Below are 23,741 nucleotides of genomic sequence, written 5' to 3'. Positions count from 1 at the left end.
GACATTTAACGGGTTCTTTCCCCAAACTCAGCGCCCTGACAAACTAAGCAGACCCGCGGGCTGACTTTGTTTTCCTCACGGGCAGTTCCCGCGACATGCCTCCCTGCTGCAGCACGGCAGCCCTCACGGTTACAGACGACCGCACTCCCACAGACGAACCGAAAAGGGCCTGTTACCTCTATTACGCTCCCACAGCACGCAAGCAGCTGACCCCCTCGCTAAGAGCGGTCCGAGCGGCTTCCACCTCGGCAAAGCGGCTGGTCCCGGCTGCGGCGGCACCTAGGCGTTCCGGGGGGCAGAAGGCTGCCCCCACGAGCGCCGGGGGTTTGGGGTCTCGCAGCGAGCGAGCCGCCGGGCAGCGGCGGCACCTCTCGGGCGGGACCCGCGCCGAGGAGCGGCGCGGCGCGGCGCGGAGCCGAGCCCCCTGAGCCCCGCAGAGGGCCCCAAGGGGCCCCGGCCGGCCTCAGCCGGGCACGGCGGGTCCCGGCCCCACCGGAGGCCGCCCCGGTGCCCCCAGCCCCGTCCCCGCCGCCGGCGGCCGCCTCCGAACTTTCTCCGCGTAGGAGAGAGGGGCTCCCCGCCCCGTCCCGCAGCGCCGGGCTCGGCACGTACCGGCTACCGGGTACCTGCCGCCCGCTGCCTCAGGGCTCCCTCAGCTCCCCGCGCGGGGCCGGCGGCCGTGAGGGGACGGGGGGGGGGGGGGGAGGGGGGAGCAATGCCCGTGCCCGCGCGCGCCCAGCCTTCCCCGGCGTCGCCTAGGAAACAGCGGGACGTTCAGTGGGGGGTGCGCGTGCTCGCCCTGCGTCACGTGCTCGCGGCCGACCCAATGGCAGCGGCGGGCGCTGTAGTACTACGGGCTGGGGAAGGGGAGGCGCGGCGCGGCGGGGCGGCTCCAGGCCCTGAGGGAGGTCCCGCCCCCACGGGCAGGTGGGGACCGGCGGGGGGTCCGCCGCGGGGGCCGGGGCCGGGCCGGGCCGTGACGGGGCGGGGCTGCGCTGCTGCGCTGCGCTGCGCTGCGGCGGCGCGGTGCCGGGGTTGGGCCGGGTCCGTCCCGCTCGGCGCCCCGGCAGTACGTGACGGCGGGGTCCCGCGGCTGCCCGCGGCGCGGCTGAGAGCACAGAGCGCAGAGCTGCGGGGTAAGCGGCGCCCTGAGCACAGCTAACGCTGGGCCAGAGGAGATGGCAGTGCTTTGGACACGATAGAAAAATAGCCGGGACTGTGCTGGGTGCCGGTACGTACCGGAACCCGTACGGCAGGCACATCGCGTACCTCCTCAGCATACTGCATGCAGTGCTCTCTCTGACGTTAAATGTCCGTGTGCCGAACCGGCCCCTCGCACACCGGCTGGTACCGCGGGGCTCGGAGTTAGGGCTCTTTGGAGCTGGCAGAGCTGGCACCTGGCTGGACACCGCGCCTCGCCTCGAGCTCTGAGCCAAAGGGAATCACGGAGCGAGAGGCTGGCAAGTGCGGTGCATCCCAGCGGGCTTCTCAGGGACCTTAGCGATAAACTCGGAAGCAGAAGTGCTGTACAAGGAATCAGTAAGCACACAGAATGAGAGAACAGGGCTGTGTTGTTTGTCTGTTTCCGAGCTCAACAGTGATCTTGTAATGCACGTTCTAAAATTGTTATTCTTTTGATTGAGCTTTTCATTTGTTTCAGGCATTTGGTGGATTTTTTTTTCTGACACCTGATCATTTGCTGTACTAAAACCAGTTATGAGCTCCGTGTGGTAAGGGTATTAGCAGTTACCACCTAAATAAGAAAATTAACTCCTTTTAACAAGACTTCAAGATAGCTCTTAGAGGAAGCAAGAGGCGAAGACTACTAGTCGCTTGGGAGGTATCAAGGACACATCTGAGAATGACATTTAGGTTTAATTAGCCTACTAGCAGATAGTGCAATTCCTAAAACTTTTTCAGTACACAAATATTTGAGCTCAGCACTGAGGCAGAATGAGATTTTACTTCTTTTGTTTTAAAAATAAATACATAATGCGGTAAAATCCCATTCTTGAAGAGAGCCGTAAGGTACAACTTAATCTAAATGAGCAAACAGGGTATGTTTGAAATAGTCATGTGACCAAAATGATCTTTATTTGGGGGGAGAGCTTTTATAGAAATTAATTTTGAGAATGTTTGGATAGCAAAGAACCATAAAACAAACCCCAGATCCTTGTTCAGCGTGTTCTTTTTATCTGCTCATTAAGACTTCCAGTTAATCTTTTGGGATACTGCATCTGGCGGATGCTTAGAATAGTTAGCCATTAAAAGTACACACAATAAGTGGTAATAACAATTCACTGTTTGAAGTGTACGGGGAGTAAAGCGCATGGGTTTATTTAAAGACAAATCTGATTAGTTCCCAAGGCTTTTCCCAGCCTCCAGTATGGCTGTACATTACTGCGTATTTTTGCTAGACAGCTGAACACGCTGCAGTTTGGGGTTTGAGCCCTCAGTCTTCCCAGAAACCCAGTAGTGGTTCCCACAAAAGAAAAAATGTATTATTTCCCTTAGTGCTCCAACACCCAAGAAGCACAAACGTGCATGCATTTTCCCATGGGGCTCACTTTAATTTGTGGCTTCTCAGCTACAGAATAGTAACCCAGTGTTTCTATAGCTTCCTCAGCATTCAGCAGGGGACACATACAGACAGAGTTCCTACCTCACAGGCCCAGTTCAGCAAAGTACTTGAATATGCTTTAATTTGGTGATTTACAGGGACTAGGATATTTTTAACTCTAAACATGATTTAAATCCTTTCCTAAACTGAAGCCCTTGTTAACAGAATCAGATCATGAAGATGAAGATGGACAGGACTTTAAAGTAATTGAAGAAGTTGAAACGGTATCAGTATATATATCTCAGTATACAAGGTGACCCAACTTTAATGTATAAACTGTAACCTTTCAAACAATGTATTGTTACTAATAATATTGGTTTAGATGACGAATGTTTAGGAAAAAGGGTAGAGCTGACCTGAATTGTTTTCAGCAAAGTAAACTGTCACGGAGCAAAATAGACTAAATTTCAGGTTAAAATACTCTAACCTGATACACAAAGTAATCTTCCAAAGATCTCCCAAGGTGCATGCAATGTAAACGTTTGAACATGCACAGAATTGCATTCCTAGTTTCTCTGAGAGTAAGCTACAGCTGTGTCTTAAAAGAAGACTTTGATTTTGGAAAGTGTTGGGTGGATGAACAAACAATCCCTTGTCTTGCAAGTACTGGTTCACGGCATTCACTGCACAGATGTAAACAAGTTAGAATCAGGTTAGCAACAATTTCTGCTGTAACAATTTGTTTTTTTGCCTTATGTCACCATACATCAGTTTATTTTTCTAATGAGGTAGCCCGATTTATTCTGTTTCAGACTGATACATACCTAAACTTCTGGTAAGAGTGAAACAAACATCTCAGAGAAAAATATTTGCTTATATAAATGCATGGGTACCTAATGATTTACTTTTAAGTCTTAAAAATAAACAAATAAATAAATCTGAAATTGTGCTACTTGTTATCAAAACTTAAGCACAAAGTAGAGTTATACATACACACATACATACCCCTGGATTGTTCAGGGGATATTTTCACTCCCTTTTTCACCACCCCCAATTTTTGTGAATATGTGAGCAACAGTCTACAAAAGTATTCTTTTAAATTCTTTCATTCTCTGCAGTCAGTTTGTAAATTTGTAGTACATTGAACAAGTATAGTCCTAGTCCAAACAACTGACGAGATGCATAGCACATCCATTCAACACACAACACACTGATGCAGTAAAAAACTGTCAGCTTCCTCTAAGTTTTTTCTGCTGGATCAGTGAACTTAAGCATCTCATGAAAAGGTTCAACACATACCTGAGATGCATACCTGGTAGTAAGATGAAGGAAAGAACATAGGAGATCTCCTTTTGGCAACAGCAAAATCAAGGTTTTTTAGCTGTTCAAGGACCCAGCCTGATTAAATCTGATAAAGGAAATAGTCTGAAATGTAGGTTATATCCTATTTATATTTACTGTTATGAGAGCTATTGGATATTATATAGTTTTGTGGGAGATTCTGAGAAAAGGGACGTTAAATTATAAAGCACTGCTTGCTCTAATAAAATGCAGCTTTAATCAGATTCTTGACTGCTGCATATTTTTATAACACAATTTATATATACTTCATTGTGTGAATGTTTTGCATTCTGCAGTAAATTTCAGCTCCGGTAACCATAATAAAATACACAAGCGATTCTGTGAGCATAATGGGGTGTTACCCTACTCTATACTTGGCCTCCGTATTCATGTTTGTCTTTGTTGTAACCTCACCCACAGCGCACTACACAACTGTGTAAGTTTGAAGCCTTTTTAATAATACACACAGAATCCAGATCTTAGATGCTGAAAATAATCATCTCCAGGTTGACCTATTTCTTGTGGAAAACAGGATTTTAGTTCTGAAGTGGATCACGTTGGTTGGTTCCTTTGTGCCACATGTTATTTTAATCGTGGTTGTGTACACAAAGAAAGCAAAGTTGCGTATCTGTGAGACAGCCCAAGAGGACAGCCTTCGGGTGGTGACGTTGCTGTTACAGCCTGGTATCACAGGGAACTGCCATTTCAGATTTTCTTGTATGGACAGGACACTTAAAGAGCTAGAGAAGCCATTTAAGGGCCAAAGAAAAATAGAACTGCTTATAAAGTAAGTACAAACGTGTTATACCTTTTGAAATGGCCTCTAGAGAAAGTTTCCTTTGTACTACTAAAAGCTGAAGTTATTTCTGGTGAAATGGGCAATTTATTTATTTGATCATTTAATGGGCAAAAATCATTTAACTGAGGAAGAACTTTCATGTAGATGGTCCAAGGAGAAGAAATACTATATCTTCTTTAAAGGTGAAAGAGAAACAAGGATTCTTTTACTGTGTTTCTTTGCATTTCTTCCAATACAAGATAGTTTGCCTGACTATTTATTTTATTTACACTTTAAATATAATTAAGACAAAAAAAATAAAAACATTGAAAAGTAAAAACTTCCATGTTAGGCTTGTTAGTAACTTATTTGGTATGTTTACGCCTTTAGCTTGTAGAGCTTCACGTTGACAGAATAACAATTTCTTTACATGCTTTTTAGCAGTGTAAACTGAAGGTTGGCTTCGTCTAGACAGTTTCTATTCCATATTTTAAAAATAATAGTCCAAATCTAGATTTGCTGACTTCTGCTGAATTCACAGCCTATATTACTAATTTCACCTGACATTCAGATGTGAAAAGCACTCAAGTGAAATACACATGCTCTCTCCAAGAAATAAATTGTTCTTATTTGTGAAATGCAAGAATTCTACCACTAAGATCTTACGTGACTGAATAATAATCAGTCTGAGGACTGAGTCAATTATGTGCACTGACTATCAAGGTACAAATGATAATTTAATTAGCTAGCCAGAAACAATAATTTAGATGGCTTAAAAGCATCAGGAATACAATTGTGAATAACCATGGCACAGTGTTTTGTTTGTTTGTTTGTTGTTGTTGCTTTTTAAACTTCTTGGTGTTTAAGCACGCTTTAGTATGAATTTGCTTTCACTCTGTAGCTCTGCCCTTAGAAGTTAACTGAACTTGACAGTATACTTGAATGTCTGCCATTAACTCTGAATTAATGGAATGTACATATATATTGCTGTCAAAGTACAAGAAATATCTTAGCAGCAGCACTCTAAGATGCATTCCAATAGCTGTTTCTTCAGGGGAAAAGGTCAGTAGTATTAATGACATGCTACATTTACGTGTTTGTTTTTAGGTGCTGTTTTGGAAGAACAGGCGCTGATCAAGATTAAAAATTGTTGTTGGAATAATATGCGAACAGGTAACTTCTTCCAGGTATTTACTTGGATATGTATACGTGTATAATTAGTATTCATTAAAGTTGCATTGATTTCGACAGCTGCCATTGGGATCGTAACAACTGCTCTGTGGGACTCCACTTAGTAGGCAGCAAACTAGTTCACTAGGCAGTGGAACAAATTCTCTAAGATGTTTGCTTTGATCATTCCTAACATTTCACAGGTTTTAATCGATTATCACACAGTCCAAAGCTGATTTGTCAGCATTTCCCACCAGTCCCCTTTCCCTTGTGTTTTAGCAGAGTTCAGGTTTGGGCAGTCTATAGTATTTTATCCTCCGAACTAGGCATGACAGCTGAGGCAACGTGGATTATCAAGGCTAGTTTAGTTCTTTGAGGGTTAAGGTGGTGCTGAGCCTTTATTTGTTTTTCTTTTTAATGGACAAGATGGCCAAGTTGAAAAGAAAAAAAGTTTTAATGGAAACAGGCAAGATAGTTTAGGGGCAGGTTTTCATGCACGTCCTTGAAAAAAATAATTGTGCATCAGTGTATTTAGAAGGTGCTGTTACCTCTGCCAGTTTTAAGTAATCAGACTAGTTTTAAAAAGAGCACTATTGTTTCATTCTTTTCCACCCCCGCCAGTAAAAGATGACTTTTTTTTTATAAAAAAAAAAAGTAACTGGTGTCCTACTTCTCTATTTAATCTCTCACATAGAAGAATATATCAAAATACAGACATACTATGTAGAACATATGTTGATAGCATTTCTGCAATCATTAATTGAGAAGTTAAAGCTTTCATATTTTTTAATTGCCCATCATCACTTGACTTGTTAAACTTCTCTATTTTGATTATACTAGTCTGAATGTAGTATGCATTTAACTTTCAAAGCATATAATCGTCATTTTTAGATTAATGTATTAACTTACGTCATGAAAAATCATAACACATTCCCCAATGTTAATGTAATTGGATTTTTCCTTGTATTGAAACCTTTCTGATTTTCCATTATACTCTTCTGCATCACCAATTTTAAATTCAAAGGGATAAACTGTTCCTTTCATACACTCCTGTCCAGAGCTGTAGCTTTCAAATTTGATCCAAACTACTGTATTTCAGTAAAGTGGGCATGGAATACAATAATACATATTTTTATCACAACCCACTACTAGTAGCGTCCTGAATTTTCTTTTATTCTTTTTCATAATTGTGTGCTCTACTTAATACTGCATTACTCAGGTACTTTCATTAAGTAGTAGCAAAATATTAATACACAAGATAGGATTAATAAAAAGCACAGTTGGTTGGAAAATGGAGCACCTGGCCCACATGGATGTAGATGCTTCTTTAAATATCACATTTCTAGTAAAATTAAGGTTACCATTTTTCCCTTAGTATTGGAAAAAATGTCTAGCACTAGAAAGAAACAGCCTGTAGGGAAATTTTCTGTAGTTATAATAGAAAAGATTTTGAAGGCTTCCTAGGCACTTTTTGTTCTCTATCCCTTGCTTTTCATAAGACAGAGTGCCTGAGGTATTTTTCCAGAACAGAAATGCCTAGCTGGATTGCAGAGCTGGTCCTTAATACACGGATCACACTGTAACAGCGAGAGGATCTTTTTCCCCAAATGTTCTGAGACCTGAATGACTGAGGCATCTAGTTTGCTTCAATACTCTACTGCGCTGCCAGTATAAAAAAGTAAGACAGGTACATTTCTGAATAAAAATGAGGAAAAGGCATAGAACCTTAAGGCAGAATTTTAAGGAAGTTAACAAGTTCTCACAAGAACTTCTAAGGCTTCCCCTGAGCTGTCTGAAGACCTTTTTCTGTGGGGCCTACCTTCTACTATCTCACTTCTTTGGTAGAACGTCAACAACATTTGACTCCCTCGGATACTTAATGGAGTTGAGACCAGGTCAAAGTTAAGAGTTTTGCTTTTTCTCTTAGTTCTTATAATTGCATAGATATCCTGATACAGTGTTCTTGCATTCAATATCTTCTCTTTCCATTTAAGGAAGGATATGGCCTTCAATTCAGTTACACTGCCACAGAAGTTCTAATGTTACGTTCAAAAAGGCTAAAATCTAATAATTTGTAGTTCTTGTTCAAAAATCTACTTTTTTTTTCCCTGTTGCCATTTTATTCTAATTGTAGTTATACTGTTACTCATGCAAAATAATCAAGTCTTTTACAGTGAACTTGCAGTAAGTGATTTGCCAGTAGACAAGCACAGAAAGCCTTAGAGTTAAAATAACTTTCCATTTACCTCCTAGTAATGTAGGTGAAGCACACTTATCTGTTATGCCACATCCTGAACCAGTGCAATAAGGTCAAACATCAACAGTCTTTCCAGCCTTACATCTCTCCTCCAGCTCCCTAATTTATCTGCACACACGCTAAAAGGTCTAGTTACCATTTGAATGTTAACATTTTGATAGCACCAACATGAAACTGAATTCCTGTTGATCTCTGTGATAGAACTGCCTTGGTCTTAAAATGATATATGGACATTATCCACACTCCTGTGTCAATATGACATTGTAGAAATTCAAGAATGTGTGAAAAGACAGACAGTAGAATTACTACAGACGGCCCAGTACCTACCAGGGTGCGTGATGTGTTTGTTGCACAGGGTAAGGGGTAGCTAAGCTTTTCTACTACTCTGAAAGATCAGATTTATTCTACGCACAAAGCCATGGAAGCTCCCTTTAAGGAAGAATGTCTTATGACCACACTTCCTCCTTTTTCCTGCAGGAGTACAGAGGAACCAAAACTATTTGTTTTCTGAGAAACAAATAAGAAAATTAAAATCTCGATTCCTTGTAAACAACTGTATTTTGTATAGAGCATGTCTTCCATGCACAAGTAGTGACACAGCAGAGTTCTGATTTTCAGAACTTCTGGGAGAAATAACAGCAAAAACAACACCTGAAGTGTGAGGTAACACATGATTCTCAGGCTTGTGATGTCAGAAGACTGTTCTATTTTACTTTTGATTGAGATATTGTGGTTTCATAAGACTGAAAGTATAAATATATATGCATATATATAAAATGAATTAGTGACACATTAAATATATGCAGTCCAACTTCCAAATTTAGACTGCTGTCAACAAGAGTGCAATTGCAGTCAGATATTCCATTTATCATATAATGCACAATTGCTTCTCTAAGTGCCAGCATCAGTGTCCTGGACATTTCATTAGAATGCCTAGTTGTGTTTAAAACATAACTTAGGCTTCTTGCATGAACTGCATTAAAAAAAAAAAAAAAAAGCATTTTTGAGATCTGTGGAAATTGCATTGTAACAGTCTTCTATGTATGTGACACTTCACAGGCTAGCTACTTTATTAATTAGGATGAGAAAAAACTGGTGGTGTCCAACTGTTATGATTCAGTTCTTAATACAGCCTGAAGAAGCTTTAAAATGCCCTGGGCCGCAGCTGGGAATATTCTGGGATTATCTGTACTGACTCTGATCCTCTCATAGAAACTAGTTAAGCTCAAAATGGTTTATGCCAATGTAACAGTACAAACTGGACTTCATATTATATGTATCCCTTTATTTTGTATGGTTTGTGGTCACAAAAGGCAAATGGAGTAACGGAAAATTCAAAAGTTCCTGTCCCTACAATATAAATTTTTAAAATTTATTCATAATCTTAGTGTTCTCTATCTGATACAGTGACAGATTTCTGATCTTTTTGCATGTAATTACATAAAATAATTCTGCAAGATGGATAAGGCCATATACTGCTAGCCTGGAAGGCAAGACTGATTCCATATTTGTTCCTAGTGTAGTGATAGCATGGGTTTTGTTGTTGTTGTTGTTGTTCTAGTTTGTTTTTCTTAAAATGAAGCTGTCCTCCTCACTCCCCCTGCCCTCCCCCCCAAAAAAAAAGTATAAATATTGATAAAAATCTAGAAATCTCCATTTTTCACTGTGTTTATTTTGGTCTTATTTTGAAGATCATGAAGAACTCTGTGGCACCAGTTATGGATCTTTTTGTCTAAATGGAGGAATTTGTTATATGATTCCTACTGTATCCAGTCCATTCTGCAGGTTAGTGACACTAAAACTTGTGTTTTTAAATATTGGACAGTAGCTGTCTCAAAACTTTCTCCATTTTGCTTCCTTAAGAATGTACTGTTAAACCATTACATGAAAGAAAACCTGTTACCTTGGCTATCTCAAATTCAGTAATTCACGCTCAGATTACTTACCTAGCCCACAGAGAGATGACAATGAAGAAAAACAGTCATGTACTTGGGATATACTTGTCTGATGGTTGCAACAGTACTCAGTTATGTATGCATTCAGAATGATATCTATATTTAGGGCCATGTTTCCTCCCCTCATTACAATATAGAAAGGAACAAAATACCCTTTGCCTAATGGAGAATAAGCTGTGGGAAAGGCATTCAGAATGGCAAAGTACCTTGCCAGCTTTTCTTCCAGATGAATTATATTGCAAAAATTCTGATAACATAAAAATGGCCTGACCTGAACAAAAGGAGGAGGCATGCAAAAAGGAATATAATCTTTTAAGGGAGAAAAAACGAAACAACACAACATGTAACTCAAGACTTACTGTGTTCTCTGAATCTCACTGAAACACTTGAAGGGCAATATTTACAGTGACAGACCACTTGCTAAAGAAACATCTAGACAGCACATATAGATGCTTCTTAGGCCATTAGTTTATGGGTCCATTTTTCCCTTTGGAGCCCAGGTTGCACACTGGAAAAAGAAACATTTCCTGCTTTTGCATGTATGTTTGTTTCCTGTGTAAATACAGCCCTCTCTTTTTTTTTTTTTAAACAAAGACATAAGACGATGCTAAATTAAATTTTAGTTTGTCATGGTTCTGTATTTACTAATTCTTAGCTATTGTTTATCAAGATAAATTATGGTTAATTTAATGAATTTACATAACATAATAGACATTCAGACACCTATTGTATATACTTCAGGATACTACCTTTTTTCCTCCCTATGGCAGCATCTGCTCCATCTCCGATCATGAGTTATAACTAACAATAATAGGATGAAGCAGACAAAGGAAACGGTCTTTTCTAAGGTGTCTAATTCAAATATTTCTTTCTTTTGTTTGATATGGGACAGTTCAATCTAAACAAATAAACTCAGGTACGTAAACTCATCTAGTAGGTGAGAAAAGAATTTTGTGGTAAATGTTCATTTAAAAATATACACAGAATATCACTGTCATATAATAAATCAGATCCAGAAATGAGGATAAAGCACAGGAGTGCTGCATTTTAATGATTTATTCTAGCTGATAAACCTTAAATTTCTGTGATGTAAACTAAATACTATGTGCACACAAAGTAAAATATGCATTTCATGCATGTTGATATATGCATGTTTTTTTTTCAGGAAGGAATCCCTTATTATTGATATTAAAATGTTTAAATAGAAAAAGTAGACTAAACAGCATCAGTGATAAGATTTCAAAGCACCCACTCTCAACTGTTGCTGGGCTACATAACAAAAAAGGTATATCTGATGAAGTAACGTATTCAGAAAAACTTGATCTTCAGGAGCACAAGTTGGTCAGCATAGATAACTTTACTTTAAAAGCTCCAAATGAAGTAATTTGTAATTCAGGTACTAGAAGATTTTATAATCTGCTGAAGCAGAAAGAGTACCATTATAAGCATTTCTGTTATACTCAGGCAATCCTATAGCATTTAAATTATCAAGTATTTTTCCTCTGTATCTAATGGTTGATTATGAAGTTATATGGGTTTAAATAGAACGCTTCTATTTAAGTATGTCCTCATTCTAAGCATGTTCCTTAATCAGTCAGAGGAGGCTAATTATAGATGAGAAAGGTTTTGTTTACACACAGGTATCTTAGTAATCAGCAGTGATGTGAATAGAAACAACAGAAAAAAATGCATTGCTATTCAGCAGAATTCAGAAAAATATTTGGCATTCTGGATCTTCAAGACTGGCATCATCACAGTTGTTCAAAGTTTCTATGATACAGGTTTCTTGCAGATCCCACCTAAAGCTTCCAAGTGCTCTCAAATGATCACCTCCCACCAACACAACAATTGAATCAGAATTTTAGAATCAAAGGCTGCATTGCTGTTTGTGAAGCATTGATTAGAAGGGGGAAATGCAATAAGAACGTACCAGCAAAATGTAAGAGTTATCTTAAAACACATTTGCCTTGGCATGCTATTTATTTAGACAAATGCATTGTGCTCAACATAGTCCACATTACCTGGTGCAATGTCATTGGAAGTAATTCCACAGCGTAAGTGGGAAAATTGCATCATTCTTTAGAAACACATATTTTGTAGCATGCTAACAAATTAAGAGCCACTGTTTACTTTTGGACATTTCAGTTATTTACACTATTAAGAAATTGATATATATACATAGAAGATATTAATAGAAATAAAACATTAGTTGACCCTTCCCCCCGGCCCCGTGCAACAAAGCAGCTTTTAAATACAGCTGATGTATGTTAAAACATGAAGTTGCTCAGCTGCCACCTTCTTTTGTTCCTTTTCTAGCACTGAGTTAATGATCTTAGCAGCAAAAGGCACACCTGTCACCATATACAAGATGAGCTTCAAACCCGGAATGCTCAACTGTACTACATAAAACAAACAGGCGGCAGAACAGAGAAGGCTGTAAAAGCAGCCGCCTCAGGTGTATCATCAAACATGGGGCTGAAAGATGTTTACCTCAGCACCTGATATGCAGCTGTCCCAGAATCATTAATTAACGCAGTGCAAAATTAAGATTTCATTGCCTGAGGTGAAGTTCTGATATTTCCATGTGCTCTTACTTGAAAGATGGCTGAGAGTCATCTTTTTTATTTCAGACAAGATACAGGTTGCATGCTGCTTTTTGTTTGTTTGTTTTTTGTTCCCTCCCTCCCTCTTTATACTCAACATTTTCCAGAGTAGAACACAGAACATGCTTTAACATGTATGCTCGGCACTTTACAAACCATGAGGGTATTTTAAGGCCTCCTATAGAAACTGATGCAAGGCTGTCAATCCTTTGCTTCTTTTGGGCTTAGGACCCACCTTAACCATCTGGTTCTGCTTTCTATTTAGTACAACGTGGCTAAAATCTCAACAACCTTTTTGCTACACTGGCATTGCGTTTCCGATTTTTTTAACATATGTTAAATGTGGCTTCTGTGGACTGTTCATGACAGGTCAGTCTACCTTATCACAACAGTTCTCTAACCGTGACATTTTAACCTAACCCTACCTATGCAGCTCTCTTTAGCTAGAAGGACCATCTTTTCTTCCTCCTGCTTCATTTTATACTCATTCTCTAGAACTTTTCTACAAGCCTTCATTTGATGCCAAAGCCTATTTATTTTTTTCTTCCTGTATCATTTTAGCCTTGCATTATTCTCCAGGTGTCATTGGTATTCAAGAATACTTGTATGAATATTACATTCCATTTTCTATTCCTGTTATTCTATTCAGCTCTACAAAGCATTTCTCTCACTTGCTAGAGAACAATGCCCCACTCAAACTACATTTCTATTCTTAAAGCATTCGACAGTACAGGAATAGGCTACTGAAGTGCCACTACACTTACAGTAGGTATCTGGAATATTATCTCAAGCAATCAGGGCAGCCTGCCTATCTTTCCTTCTCCCAGCACTCAAATAGAGTAACTTTGAATAGTCTCACGTTGTCCTTATTAAACGGGGACTGTTTGATCAGCAGCATAGCTTTAATACATGATAAGGTACCTGTTCCCGTCATGGCCCAGATCACTCTCCCGGTGATCTGTGCAAATCTTCCATTTTATTTTCAAAAGCAAAGAATTAAAAGAAATGGTAGTAATTCTTTGTGCAATACTTAGAGCAGTAGTACTGAAAGAGTAGTCCATAAGCTACAGTAAACTGGTGCTGGGAGCCATACCAGGCACGCATGGTGGTATACTGACAGTAATACCTTTGTTAGATCTAAGTAAGCTAGACGTCTTGGCTGTTCCTCCCCCCTTCAACTTTTTAATCCCTCATCTAAAGTTATACCTTGCCACTGCCAATGGAGAACACTAAGCACGTTAAGGAGTTCAGCCCGCTTTCCTCAGCTAGAGCCCGAAATTGCTTAGGCACAATTATTACGACTTCAGTGCCAGAAATAGCAAGAAGGAACAAGATCTTCAGTAATTCAAATAGAAAGGAGCAAATACACATAAAAGAAAAATACATACAGAATGTAGTTGTTGAACTAAGTGCTTTCCATTTTCTGTGATGCAATAAATTCCAAGAAAATTTTGCAGAGTAAGTGCAAAAAATAAGACAAATAAAGAATAATTTAGCTTCAGTTTCAGCTAGCTCATTCCAGCTTTTCAGAAGCATCGTTCCCTAGAGTGCTTCACTTGACTACCTGTACATGCAAACAAGTCTTGCCTGAAAGAAGTATAAGCATCCAAGATGTTTTTCTGCACTGTGTGCAATATTTAGTAAAGCAGTGGGAATTTTTGCTGCTTCTGCAGCTCCTGATGTATTTTGAATCGTCTTTGGAAAAAATTTTCAGAAGCTCAATATGTAAAATAAACATAGTTGGGAAATCCTTTAGGTAGGTCTCTCAATGAATGAGAGGGTCATTCCCCAAGCATGTAACATTTCCCTGCATAAGTTATTTCACTTCATAAGCTACCTTTGCCAGTTAAGTGTCTTAGCTGCACTTTGCCTCAATGAATGCTCATTTCCTTTATCTATGCAGCTGACAGTACCAGCTTGTTAGCAAAGAGCAATAAAAAGTTACACCAAAAGAAAAAGCATGACTACTGCGTGCAAGATGAGAACCAGTGGGATGACACAGTTAACACTGAAAAGGTGGATTTAATTCAGTTTGTCTGTGAAGAAGGCACACAACTGCAAAATATATTGCTCATCCAATGAACGTATAACGAAAGATATAGTTTAACATTTTGACATATAAAAGCAGCACGGGTCAGAATACAAACTTAATGCCCGACATGCCCAATTACCTTTATTCCGAAAATACTAAGCAAGTGGAAATTCTGTAAGAAAGTGTGCTCTGAAACTAATATAAATCTCTCCCCACTCTTACACCACTTAAGACCAAAAGCAGCCTTTAGACTTCACAAACAAGATGCACTCTAATCCGTATAAAATTTGGTTTTCCAGGTGTATTGAGAACTACACAGGAGCCCGCTGTGAAGAAGTTCTGCTGCCCAGCATCAAGTCTCAAACAAAAGGTGACCTGTTTGCAGTTCTCTTGGCTTCACTACTTCTGCTAGGAGTTCTTTTAATTGGAACATTCTACTTCCTTTGCAGGTAAAAGTGCTTCAGAGTGTTGAAGCTATTTAATCAAGTAGAAATTTCTTCTGGTAATCATGTACTAATTATTTGAATATAAAAGTATGTAATGCATTATCCATAAGGTTTGTGTGGTTATTCAGCATAATTAATGTGGATGTCTCAACTTGTTGCTTATGGTATTCCTTCTAAATGACTTTTCTAAGCTATTACTTAGATCCCTCTGCAGAGAGGGATCTGGGGGTTGTGGTTTACAGCAAGTTGAGTATGAGCCAGCAGTGTGCCCTGGCAGCCAGGAGGGCCAACCGTATCCTGGGATGCATCAAGCATGGCATCGCTAGTCGGTCGAGGGAAGTGATTGTCCAGCTCTACTCTGCGCTGGTGCGGCCTCACCTCGAGTACTGTGCGCAGTTCTGGGCACCACAGTACAAAAAGGACATTTGGAGAGTGTCCAGAGGAGGGCGACGAAGATGGTGAAGGGCCTAGAGGGGAAGACACATGAGGGGCGGCTGAGGTCACTGGGCCTGTTCAGCCTGGAGAAGAGGAGGCTGAAGGGGGACCTCATTGCAGTCTACAACTTCCTCGCGAGGGGGAGTGGAGAGGCAGGTGACCTATTCTCCCTTATCACCAGTGACAGGACCCGTGGGAACGGCGTTAAGCTGAGGCAGGGGAAGTTTAGGCTGGACATCAGGAAGAGGTTCTTCACCGAAAGGGTGGTCGCACACTGGAACAGGCTCCCCAGGGAAGTAGTCACTGCACCAAGCCTGCCTGAATTTAAGAAGAGATTGGACTGTGCACTTAGTCACGTGGTCTAAACTTTTGGGCAGACCTGTGCGGTGCCAGGAGTTGGACTTGATGATCCTTATGGGTCCCTTCCAACTCGGGATATTCTATGATTCTATGATTCTACTTTTAATTGCTTTGTAAAAAGAAAAAAAACAACAACAAAACAAAAAACCACAACATATCTAGTAGACTAGTTTCTGAGAGATTTTACAGTATACCTAGAGTTATTATTTTCAAATATTGGTCAATCCTTATGTTGTCCAAAGATTTAGAAGTAGAAGCAAATTACCGAAGTGATTAGAAACTGTTTCACTGCATTGAGTTGGCAGCCAAACTAGCTGATGCCTTTACAGCTCCTAGTTTAATGAGGAAAGTTGTAAGTAAAGAATCAAAATCAAAACCATCCCAGACAGATATTCATTAACTAACAGTTAGAAATTTAGAACACATCAGAGGGCTAATGCATCTACCCAGGATCAATCACGCTGGAGTAGCTTGAAGAGGTCAGTGCTATACAGAAAGTGCCACAGGTTCTATTTTTGTAGCATTTTAGGCATATTAGGACTCCCAATGAAAATGTGTAAAGAGTTATTAGGATTAAATAACCCTATCAATTTGATGCTGTAACACTAAATACACATATCAGTAGACTTGCACCAAACCCAACCAAACTTACCCTCTGCATCTGAGTAGACAACTTCATCTCCTATGTCCTCCCTTGTTTTTAGGGTACAGTGCTGTTTGCGAGAGCTTACTTTCCCTTATGCTGTGAATATGTATTTATGAGACAACTTGCTAGCCCCTGTAATTATTAGCAATCATTTGCTTACAGCCTCTTTCTGTTGCTGCTCCTGCATTTCTCCTTAGTTATGATATCCTAAGGTTCTTGCAATTCTGTTCTTTGTTCTTACATAATCATATTGCCAAATCAACCTCTCTGATCCATGCCTTTCAGGGAAGAGCCAGTCTACTTTCACTTCAGCTGCTGTCACAGAAACCCACCGGGTGCCTGTTTTTCCCATAGCTGAGGACATTGAGAAGAGTTTTCAGAGTATTTGACAAAGTTGTATGAAATAAAGTTTTTGTAGAGGATACCCCTTACCTTAGTCACTTTAATTAAATTAATCCTGTCTTAGCAGTGCAGCCACAGATTAGTAGTTAGCAAGAGTATTTGCAGATTACTATAAAGTTATCAGAACAGAATACAGTTTTAAGTAACTTAGAAAAATTCATGCAAGTCTCATTATAACTTTTTGTTTCTTTAGAGGCAAATCTTGTCTCTTAAAAGAGGAAAAAAGGCTTCAGAGAGCAGAGAATTTGAAGACTAATCCATTCAGGAAACCCTTTCGTCTTGTATACAGTAAAATAAGGTGAAGGCTGGAGACAGCCTACTGAGTTTTATAGTCAAAGAGCCTTGCATAACAGAGTACACAAGCTTAAAAGTACAGCAATTGCAGGCCTACACAAGTCCTCTCTTACATAGTTGTAAGGTGAGCCTCAAACACCATTTACTTATAGGAGATCAATTTACTCAGTCTTAACTGGCAGAACAAGTAGAGCCTCTTTAATACAGAAACAAGGGCAGCAACTCAATCTTGACACAGTTGCCCTTAAATATAGCTTACATACCAGGTTAACTTAGGAAATCTCATAAAAATCAGAATTAACTTCTTTAAAGTACAGAAAAGAACATTACTGTCTAAAAACTGACTTATCTCACCTTGAACGCTCCAGAAGGCGGGTGTAACACAATCATCATATACTAGGGAACTCTTCTATAAAAGAAACACTTTACACCCAAAAGTCCTTATTTCTTGACTGATGTAACCAATGTATCAGAGGAGTCTTAACTAGCTACTTTAATTTATTCTCCTGTCCTCAGATGTACAAACAAGGATAATTGCTAGCAGCTGTCATTAATATTTTTGTTTTGCCCTACCAGCTGTATCATAACATATTAGAGGACGGTGGAACCGAGGCCTGTAAGGGTTAGCTTAAAGTTTGTGTTGTCATTGACTTTGTCCTCTCTGACAGGATATATTGCATCTAAGTTTTAGAGAAATATATTATGCTATCAAATTTCCACTACTACACTTTGTTAACAAATATGTTTGATCCAAAAGAAGAAAGCAGAGTTTCTTCCCCATATTGTGTGTAAGTAAGCATTTCTGTGGCACTTTAAACAGAGGATTCTAACGTGTTTTAGTACATAATGTGATCTGGGAGAATGGAGAAGAGGAGACATTAGTTGCAACTTACTATAGAGAAACTGATTCCCTACAATTATACATCAGCTCTTTTAGAATTTAGGAAATCAATGCTGTATTATTTTGTCACTGTCATCACTTGCATCTGCCCTCCTTTCCAAGTTTTCTTCCTCTCAGGCTGCTTGTGGCAGATTTCAGGACCAGGCATGTGTGCGTCCATTTAGTGCTCCCCACAAACAAATTCATGCAGCATACAAGGATAGGAGAAAGGATATCATTGCTCTGCGTATAAAACTCGTATGTAATGGTGGAAGTAGCCTGTAAAAGAGAAGGGCTGCATAGGAAAAGCTCAGGGTGAACGTTGGGAAACAACTTTCCTTTTATATTTAGCTGACTCGTCGCATTTTTATCAGTCAAGGATTTACTTTTTTCAATCTGCTGTTAGGCTGATTTCATGCTGTATTTGATTATATACAAGGATTCCTCACAATGATATAGTTTAAGAAATCAAACCTACAAGGAGAAGGCGAAGGAGAGAGAATCAAAGATAACGAAGAAACAGTATTTGAAATGGCTGGAGGGTGAGAATGATGGAAAGTTGAGTGAAATAACAATAGAGGAAGGGGAATTAAGGTCTGAGTGAAAGGAATGGCAGAGAATGTAGGGAAGGAAGAGGAAGAGGGAATTCAGGAGTGCTGAAGGACTGGTGATGAAAAAAACAGCTTATAACTGGGAAGTATAAATAGTTGTCTAGATTGAACCTCCTACTGTTGCTGGAACTTGCTGAAGGAATGGCTACTTCAGAACTCTGAGTTTCAGGTAAATAGGATATAATTATTTAGGTAGTAATGAGTTGGTTTACTTTCCTCTTATGAAAAATGATGAAGAATCTTTAACAGTTGCAAAGAAAAGACTGTTTTTATGCCTCATCAAAAATGAGTCTCGTAGAACAATTTTATATCACCATAAGAACAGTGCTGTCCACACCCAAAAGTAATGTGGAAACCAGTTCAGCACTTTAGCTTCCTATTTATTTCCAGGACTGTGCTGTTTCATAGGCAATAAATGTCAATTCTCTGTCAAAGGGGGAATCCCAATCTTTAAAGAGCATGCTCACTTCTGCTTGCTGCATTCCTCTCGAAGCTCAGCATGTTGCTATGTCTAGCTATTGGACAAGGACATCTAGACACATATTAGGACACAATAGATTAGGCTGTGCAAAGCCCCATCCAACCTGACTTTGAACACTTCTAGGAAAAGGACATCATGCCAACAACTGTATTTTTACAAAGATTGTGAATGTAAAATATATCCATATATATACACACACACACATATACACATTTTAAATCAGAACTGGTGTTATAAGAGTGATTTGCTATTTAATAATAATTAAAAAAGTCTTGGAGTATGGGTGCAGTGCCTCTTTAGGTGCTGCATAACCTGTGAGCAGATGGAAGTACATGATCCAGTACATGGAAGTAGAGCAAAACCAGATAAAGCTGCTCTCAAACACACCCAGCACCCTGCCTGTAAACAGCACTGATAAAGTCTACAGTTGTCCTCTGAGGAAAACAGGAAAGTATTCAAAATCCCTGCTATTACATTGTTACTAAGGGAACAAATTGCATGTTTTGCTACAAGCAATTCAGGTGTCAGTAGAGGTCCACCTGGCTTTCCTACTCCAGAAACATACTGTACAAGGCTTACTGGAAGACAACTTAGAAAGGTAGCTGATTAGCACAGATTTCACATAACACAGCTTTTTAAAAAAATCATAGTGCAGAGTGCCACGCACACAGCTCAGAGGGGTAGAGAAAACCCTAGGGAAAACTAAAATAAATCTGCAATTCATTGCTATACTTTATTGCAAGTCATATTGAAATGCCAAATAATCTGTATAAGCTTATATTGATGAATGGGAACTCAGCCAGCCAAAACAACAGAGTCTAGGCATAAAGCCATTTGAGCTATCCAAGACAACAGATTTTGTGGAGGAGTTATACCACCACAGGACACAAACTGGACAGAAAAGAGAATAGCTCATGACTTTTCTCAAGAGCGCAGATGTCTAATTACTATTAAAAGGAAGAGGGAAAGAAACAAGCGATCAGTTCTATCTAAAGGATCTGCTTCTCCTCAAGAAAGCATGGAAAATATCGCACTATTGACATTTCACTTCCAAATGCTAAGAGAGTTACTGATAAATTAAATAGTTTCGTGGTATCTACTCATTGTTTAATAAAGACCTGAGAAATCAAACTGGAACAGGAACATTAACTTCGGGAGAGAAGCTGTCTAGTTCCAAGTGCTGTTCCTGCCTCTGATCTCTGTTGTTCTCCCTCAAATACATGCTTCTCAGAAATTATGAGTATTAATTAGACAGTAATTGCAGAAGACCTGTGTTACTCTCCCTGGTAGAAGGGTCATTTAATTAATTTGTGTCTTCTTTGATAACTTTTTTTGTTCTCTGTGTTGTTTGTTTATTTATTTATTCGTCCCTGATGTCTCTTTTTTGTTTCTTACCGTCAGGAAAGCATCCATTCCCAGAACAAGTTCATCAGAGTGTGGTGCCAACCTGGTTGAGACTACAAGCAGCAATGGCTGCAACAGTGAGTACGCTTAAAATGAAATGATTGGACTCTGTGACAAAAGCTGGGGAGAAAGCTTTCATTAGTGAAACTCATGTTTTGTTTGTTTTTCAGAAATAATAACAGAGTAAAGCATTAGCTTGGAAGAATGGTGAGAAAACAACGTGCAGAACAACCATAAAAGTTGTAGTGGTTGAAATGGTAAGGGGGTTAAGTAAAGAAACTAGGCTGTAAGAGGAGGCCTACTTCTGCGTTAGAGAAAACTGCAATTAATACATAAACAGTTGCATTTAGTAGAGTTTTATGTATTTTTAAAGGTGTATCAAATTATACAGAAATCACTAAACCTATGTTTGAATTTTGTGAGATACTGTTTTCAACGATGAACAGATAAAAGCATGATATAATTTTGTTTCTTATTGCATGAGAAATATGAAATCTTTTTTCACTACAAAGAGAATGTGAGACAATCATAGGATTTTTTAGCACGAGGTAATACCATGAACTTTTGATACGATTGTCCCAAAGGAGTTGAGGACTCTCTTCATTCAGTAGCTTCAAAATTTATACTTGTGAAATCTGTCAAGGATTTGGCTTGTTTCAGAATACACTTACCAGATGTAGGAGAAAAGAAGTACCTTTCTTCAGCTATACTGTTGTTTTTTTATTAATAGTAAGATAAGAGGGTGAGATACCACTGCTAGTGTATTGGTCAGCTTTCTGGCACAAGATATTAATTCAAATTAAAAGAAAATACTAAGAGAAGAGATTGGTAATGGTTATAAGTAGTCTACTGGGTAGAGTATTTACCCTTTGCTTGGTATATGTCCCTAATATTAAGCAAGGTACCTTCCTTGTTGGTTTTATTTTTGTCTTGCCTTCTTCTAAAATTCTCACTACTGATCTAAATCTTACCTTAGGTTTACAGTTGATACTTCAGACACTAAAAGTCAGGAGTTGTATTCATCAGGTCCATTCCTGAAACAATACATTATCCAGCCAGGTGTGTTGGCTGGACAAGCACTGCCCTCTCTAAGGATCCCTTTGTTTTACTCACATAACCATTTGCTGATCACACCAATAATATTCGCTATCTGGTTCCTTACAGGATTCCCTTACTCTGGCAAAGAGAGGTCAAATGACATGGTCTTTCTCTCTTTCTGCCTTGATGACACAAAGAGACCGGATGGGTAGTCAGCGGCACAGAAAATGTGAATTGAACAATTTTATTTTCAACTCATTTCTGTCACTGGAGGTTGCAACTAGGAAAAAACACACCTATTTCCATAATGGCACATTACCTAGCAGTTCACTGTATGGCATTTATAATGTTGTTTTGAAGAGAAAGTTTATTGAGAAAATTTCAGGATTTCAAAGGGGAGAAAATGCTGAATGCAGATATCTCATCTCTGAAATAAAAAAATGGAGGTATATAAAAATGTAGGTGCAAAGAAAAATTTGAATAAGCTTCAATTCCTAGGGTGTCTACTGCATGCTCTTTTGTCAGAAAAAATACTGTGTATTTTATATCAATATAGACAAAAGTACAGCAAGACAGAGAAGAAAAGGCATAGTGCTACAGTGTATAAGGTAAGAAGTCAAGGAGAAAACCGTAACATAAAAACTATTAGAAAACAACACAGAAAAATACATTACTTTCTGAGTATTCATTTCAGAGAAGTTGGAGCCCAAGTTAAAGCTCAGCATCTACAGGGAAAATCTGAAAGCATCAAATCAAGTAGAGGCCCTGATCCAGAGATGTTCCTTATTAAGTTATATAAAGCACTGAAAGATAAGTTTCTCCCCAAATTAACTGAACTTAGATGTTATTTCTTGGACTTCAAACCCTTAGCAGATACTCATGAGGAAGCTGATAATGTTGTTTTAAAGGCTAAGAAAGATGAAAGTGGTTTTTCATCACATATGGACATGCCAATGTTAAATGCAGAGTTTAGATGTGCAGCAATAATGATAGCTACATTAGAATCCGTGTTACCTAAAATACTTTGCATAGCCTCAGTGGAAATTAGTCACAGAGGACGGCTGTTAAATAATTTCCATGTGTTATTGATCATGAGACATTCAGACTTAATAACAGTAAACTTCAGCACACTATTTTCATTGAAAGAAGAAAAGACTTATGGTCATCTTAAATGGAAATTCGGGAAGGAAATATTAATAGAAGATGTGAAAATAAATGGACTCAAGTTGTACACTATAACCTCTTACAATCCTCTCAGCTTTCCAGACAAACATGGAATAGTTACTCAGTATTACCAATCATGTTTGCATTATCCAGGAAACAATTTGTACAAAAAATGAGAATGAATAAAACAAAACCATGTTTAAATGCAAACAAGTCGATTTATGAAACAATGTTATCTTTGAATGAAATCCTATTAGCGATTCAGGTTCCTTCTAATCCACTGCAACTGAGAACATTTCAGCTTCTAAAATTATTTATTTCAATTCACAAGCTTGGGGAATTTGTCTTTCAGGTCAAAAGGAGATTAGGCTACAAATTCATTTTAAGCTGGCCAAATGCCACAGGAAGTGCAGGGTAGCCAACATTACATCCAATTTAATAGAATTGTGCAATGCTTGCTTACAAAATTAAGCAAGTAGTCCTGTGAGCAAGAAAGCTACAGAAACACTGGTTCCAATGGATCTGATCTTGAGCCTGGAATCAGTGGAGCGTAAAAAGTGTTGTGTGTATACACAGGGATGAGTCATACGGTCTCTTCTCTGCTTGACTCCAGTTTTCATGAAACATAAAATCTCCTATCTTTGAAATTACCCCTCCACCAGTTTAAAGGTTACAGGGGGAAGAGAACTGGAAAAGACCGGTTGCCTAGGAGCTGACACTAATACAATTACACCAATTGATTTGTTACAGCAAAAATTCTTATATTTGAGGATCATGTTTTCCTTCCTTTCCTTCCTCATAGTAAAGGGCTTTTCTTAATGTGTTAGTGAATCCTTCTGATCATTTGCAAAAAAAAATGCCAACCACAAACAGGAAATCTCTTT

The 23,741-nt window shown here is 39.2% G+C and overlaps 2 protein-coding genes across 9 annotated transcripts in view; one reads left to right on the top strand and one right to left on the bottom strand.

Annotated features, from left to right (window-relative positions):
- TMEM266 (transmembrane protein 266) overlaps positions 1–783 on the bottom strand; it is a 78,937-nt gene extending 78,154 nt beyond the window's left edge. Inside the window, exon 1 of one of the 2 annotated variants that reach the window (XM_040570696.1) lies at positions 613–783. The gene's annotated coding sequence lies outside the window, so the exon portion shown is untranslated. The remainder of the gene's footprint in view (positions 1–612) is intronic. The other variant, XM_040570697.1, reaches the window with a different exon arrangement.
- A 214-nt stretch (positions 784–997) lies between these two features.
- On the top strand, positions 998–20,866 carry NRG4 (neuregulin 4). 7 transcript variants are annotated; one of them, XM_040570690.1, is made up of 8 exons: positions 1,015–1,136; positions 1,661–1,730; positions 2,786–2,873; positions 5,787–5,852; positions 9,798–9,891; positions 14,996–15,145; positions 20,653–20,732; positions 20,826–20,866. In XM_040570690.1, exons 4-8 carry the CDS (start codon positions 5,843–5,845, stop codon positions 20,840–20,842), a joined length of 351 nt encoding a protein of 116 aa, XP_040426624.1. In that variant the 5' UTR covers positions 1,015–1,136; positions 1,661–1,730; positions 2,786–2,873; positions 5,787–5,842; the 3' UTR covers positions 20,843–20,866. The 7 variants fall into 7 exon arrangements, with proteins under 7 accessions (XP_040426626.1, XP_040426625.1, XP_040426622.1 ...); XM_040570689.1 differs by lacking the exon at positions 1,015–1,136 and adding an exon at positions 1,266–1,539; XM_040570691.1 differs by lacking the exon at positions 1,661–1,730 and having other exon boundaries at positions 1,004–1,136.
- Positions 20,867–23,741: the final 2,875 nt, after the last annotated feature.

Source organism: Cygnus olor, chromosome 11, assembly GCF_009769625.2.
Source record: "Cygnus olor isolate bCygOlo1 chromosome 11, bCygOlo1.pri.v2, whole genome shotgun sequence".
In the NCBI taxonomy this organism is placed as follows: domain Eukaryota; kingdom Metazoa; phylum Chordata; class Aves; order Anseriformes; family Anatidae; genus Cygnus; species Cygnus olor.
This window is presented reverse-complemented; position numbering and strand designations above follow the sequence as displayed.

Coding starts and splice junctions, on each gene's coding strand:
- NRG4 (XM_040570692.1), top strand. Junction 9,892..14,995: donor GTATCCAGTCCATTCTGCAG/GTTAGTGACACT, acceptor TTGGTTTTCCAG/GTGTATTGAGAACTACACAG. Junction 15,146..20,652: donor ACATTCTACTTCCTTTGCAG/GTAAAAGTGCTT, acceptor TCTTACCGTCAG/GAAAGCATCCATTCCCAGAA.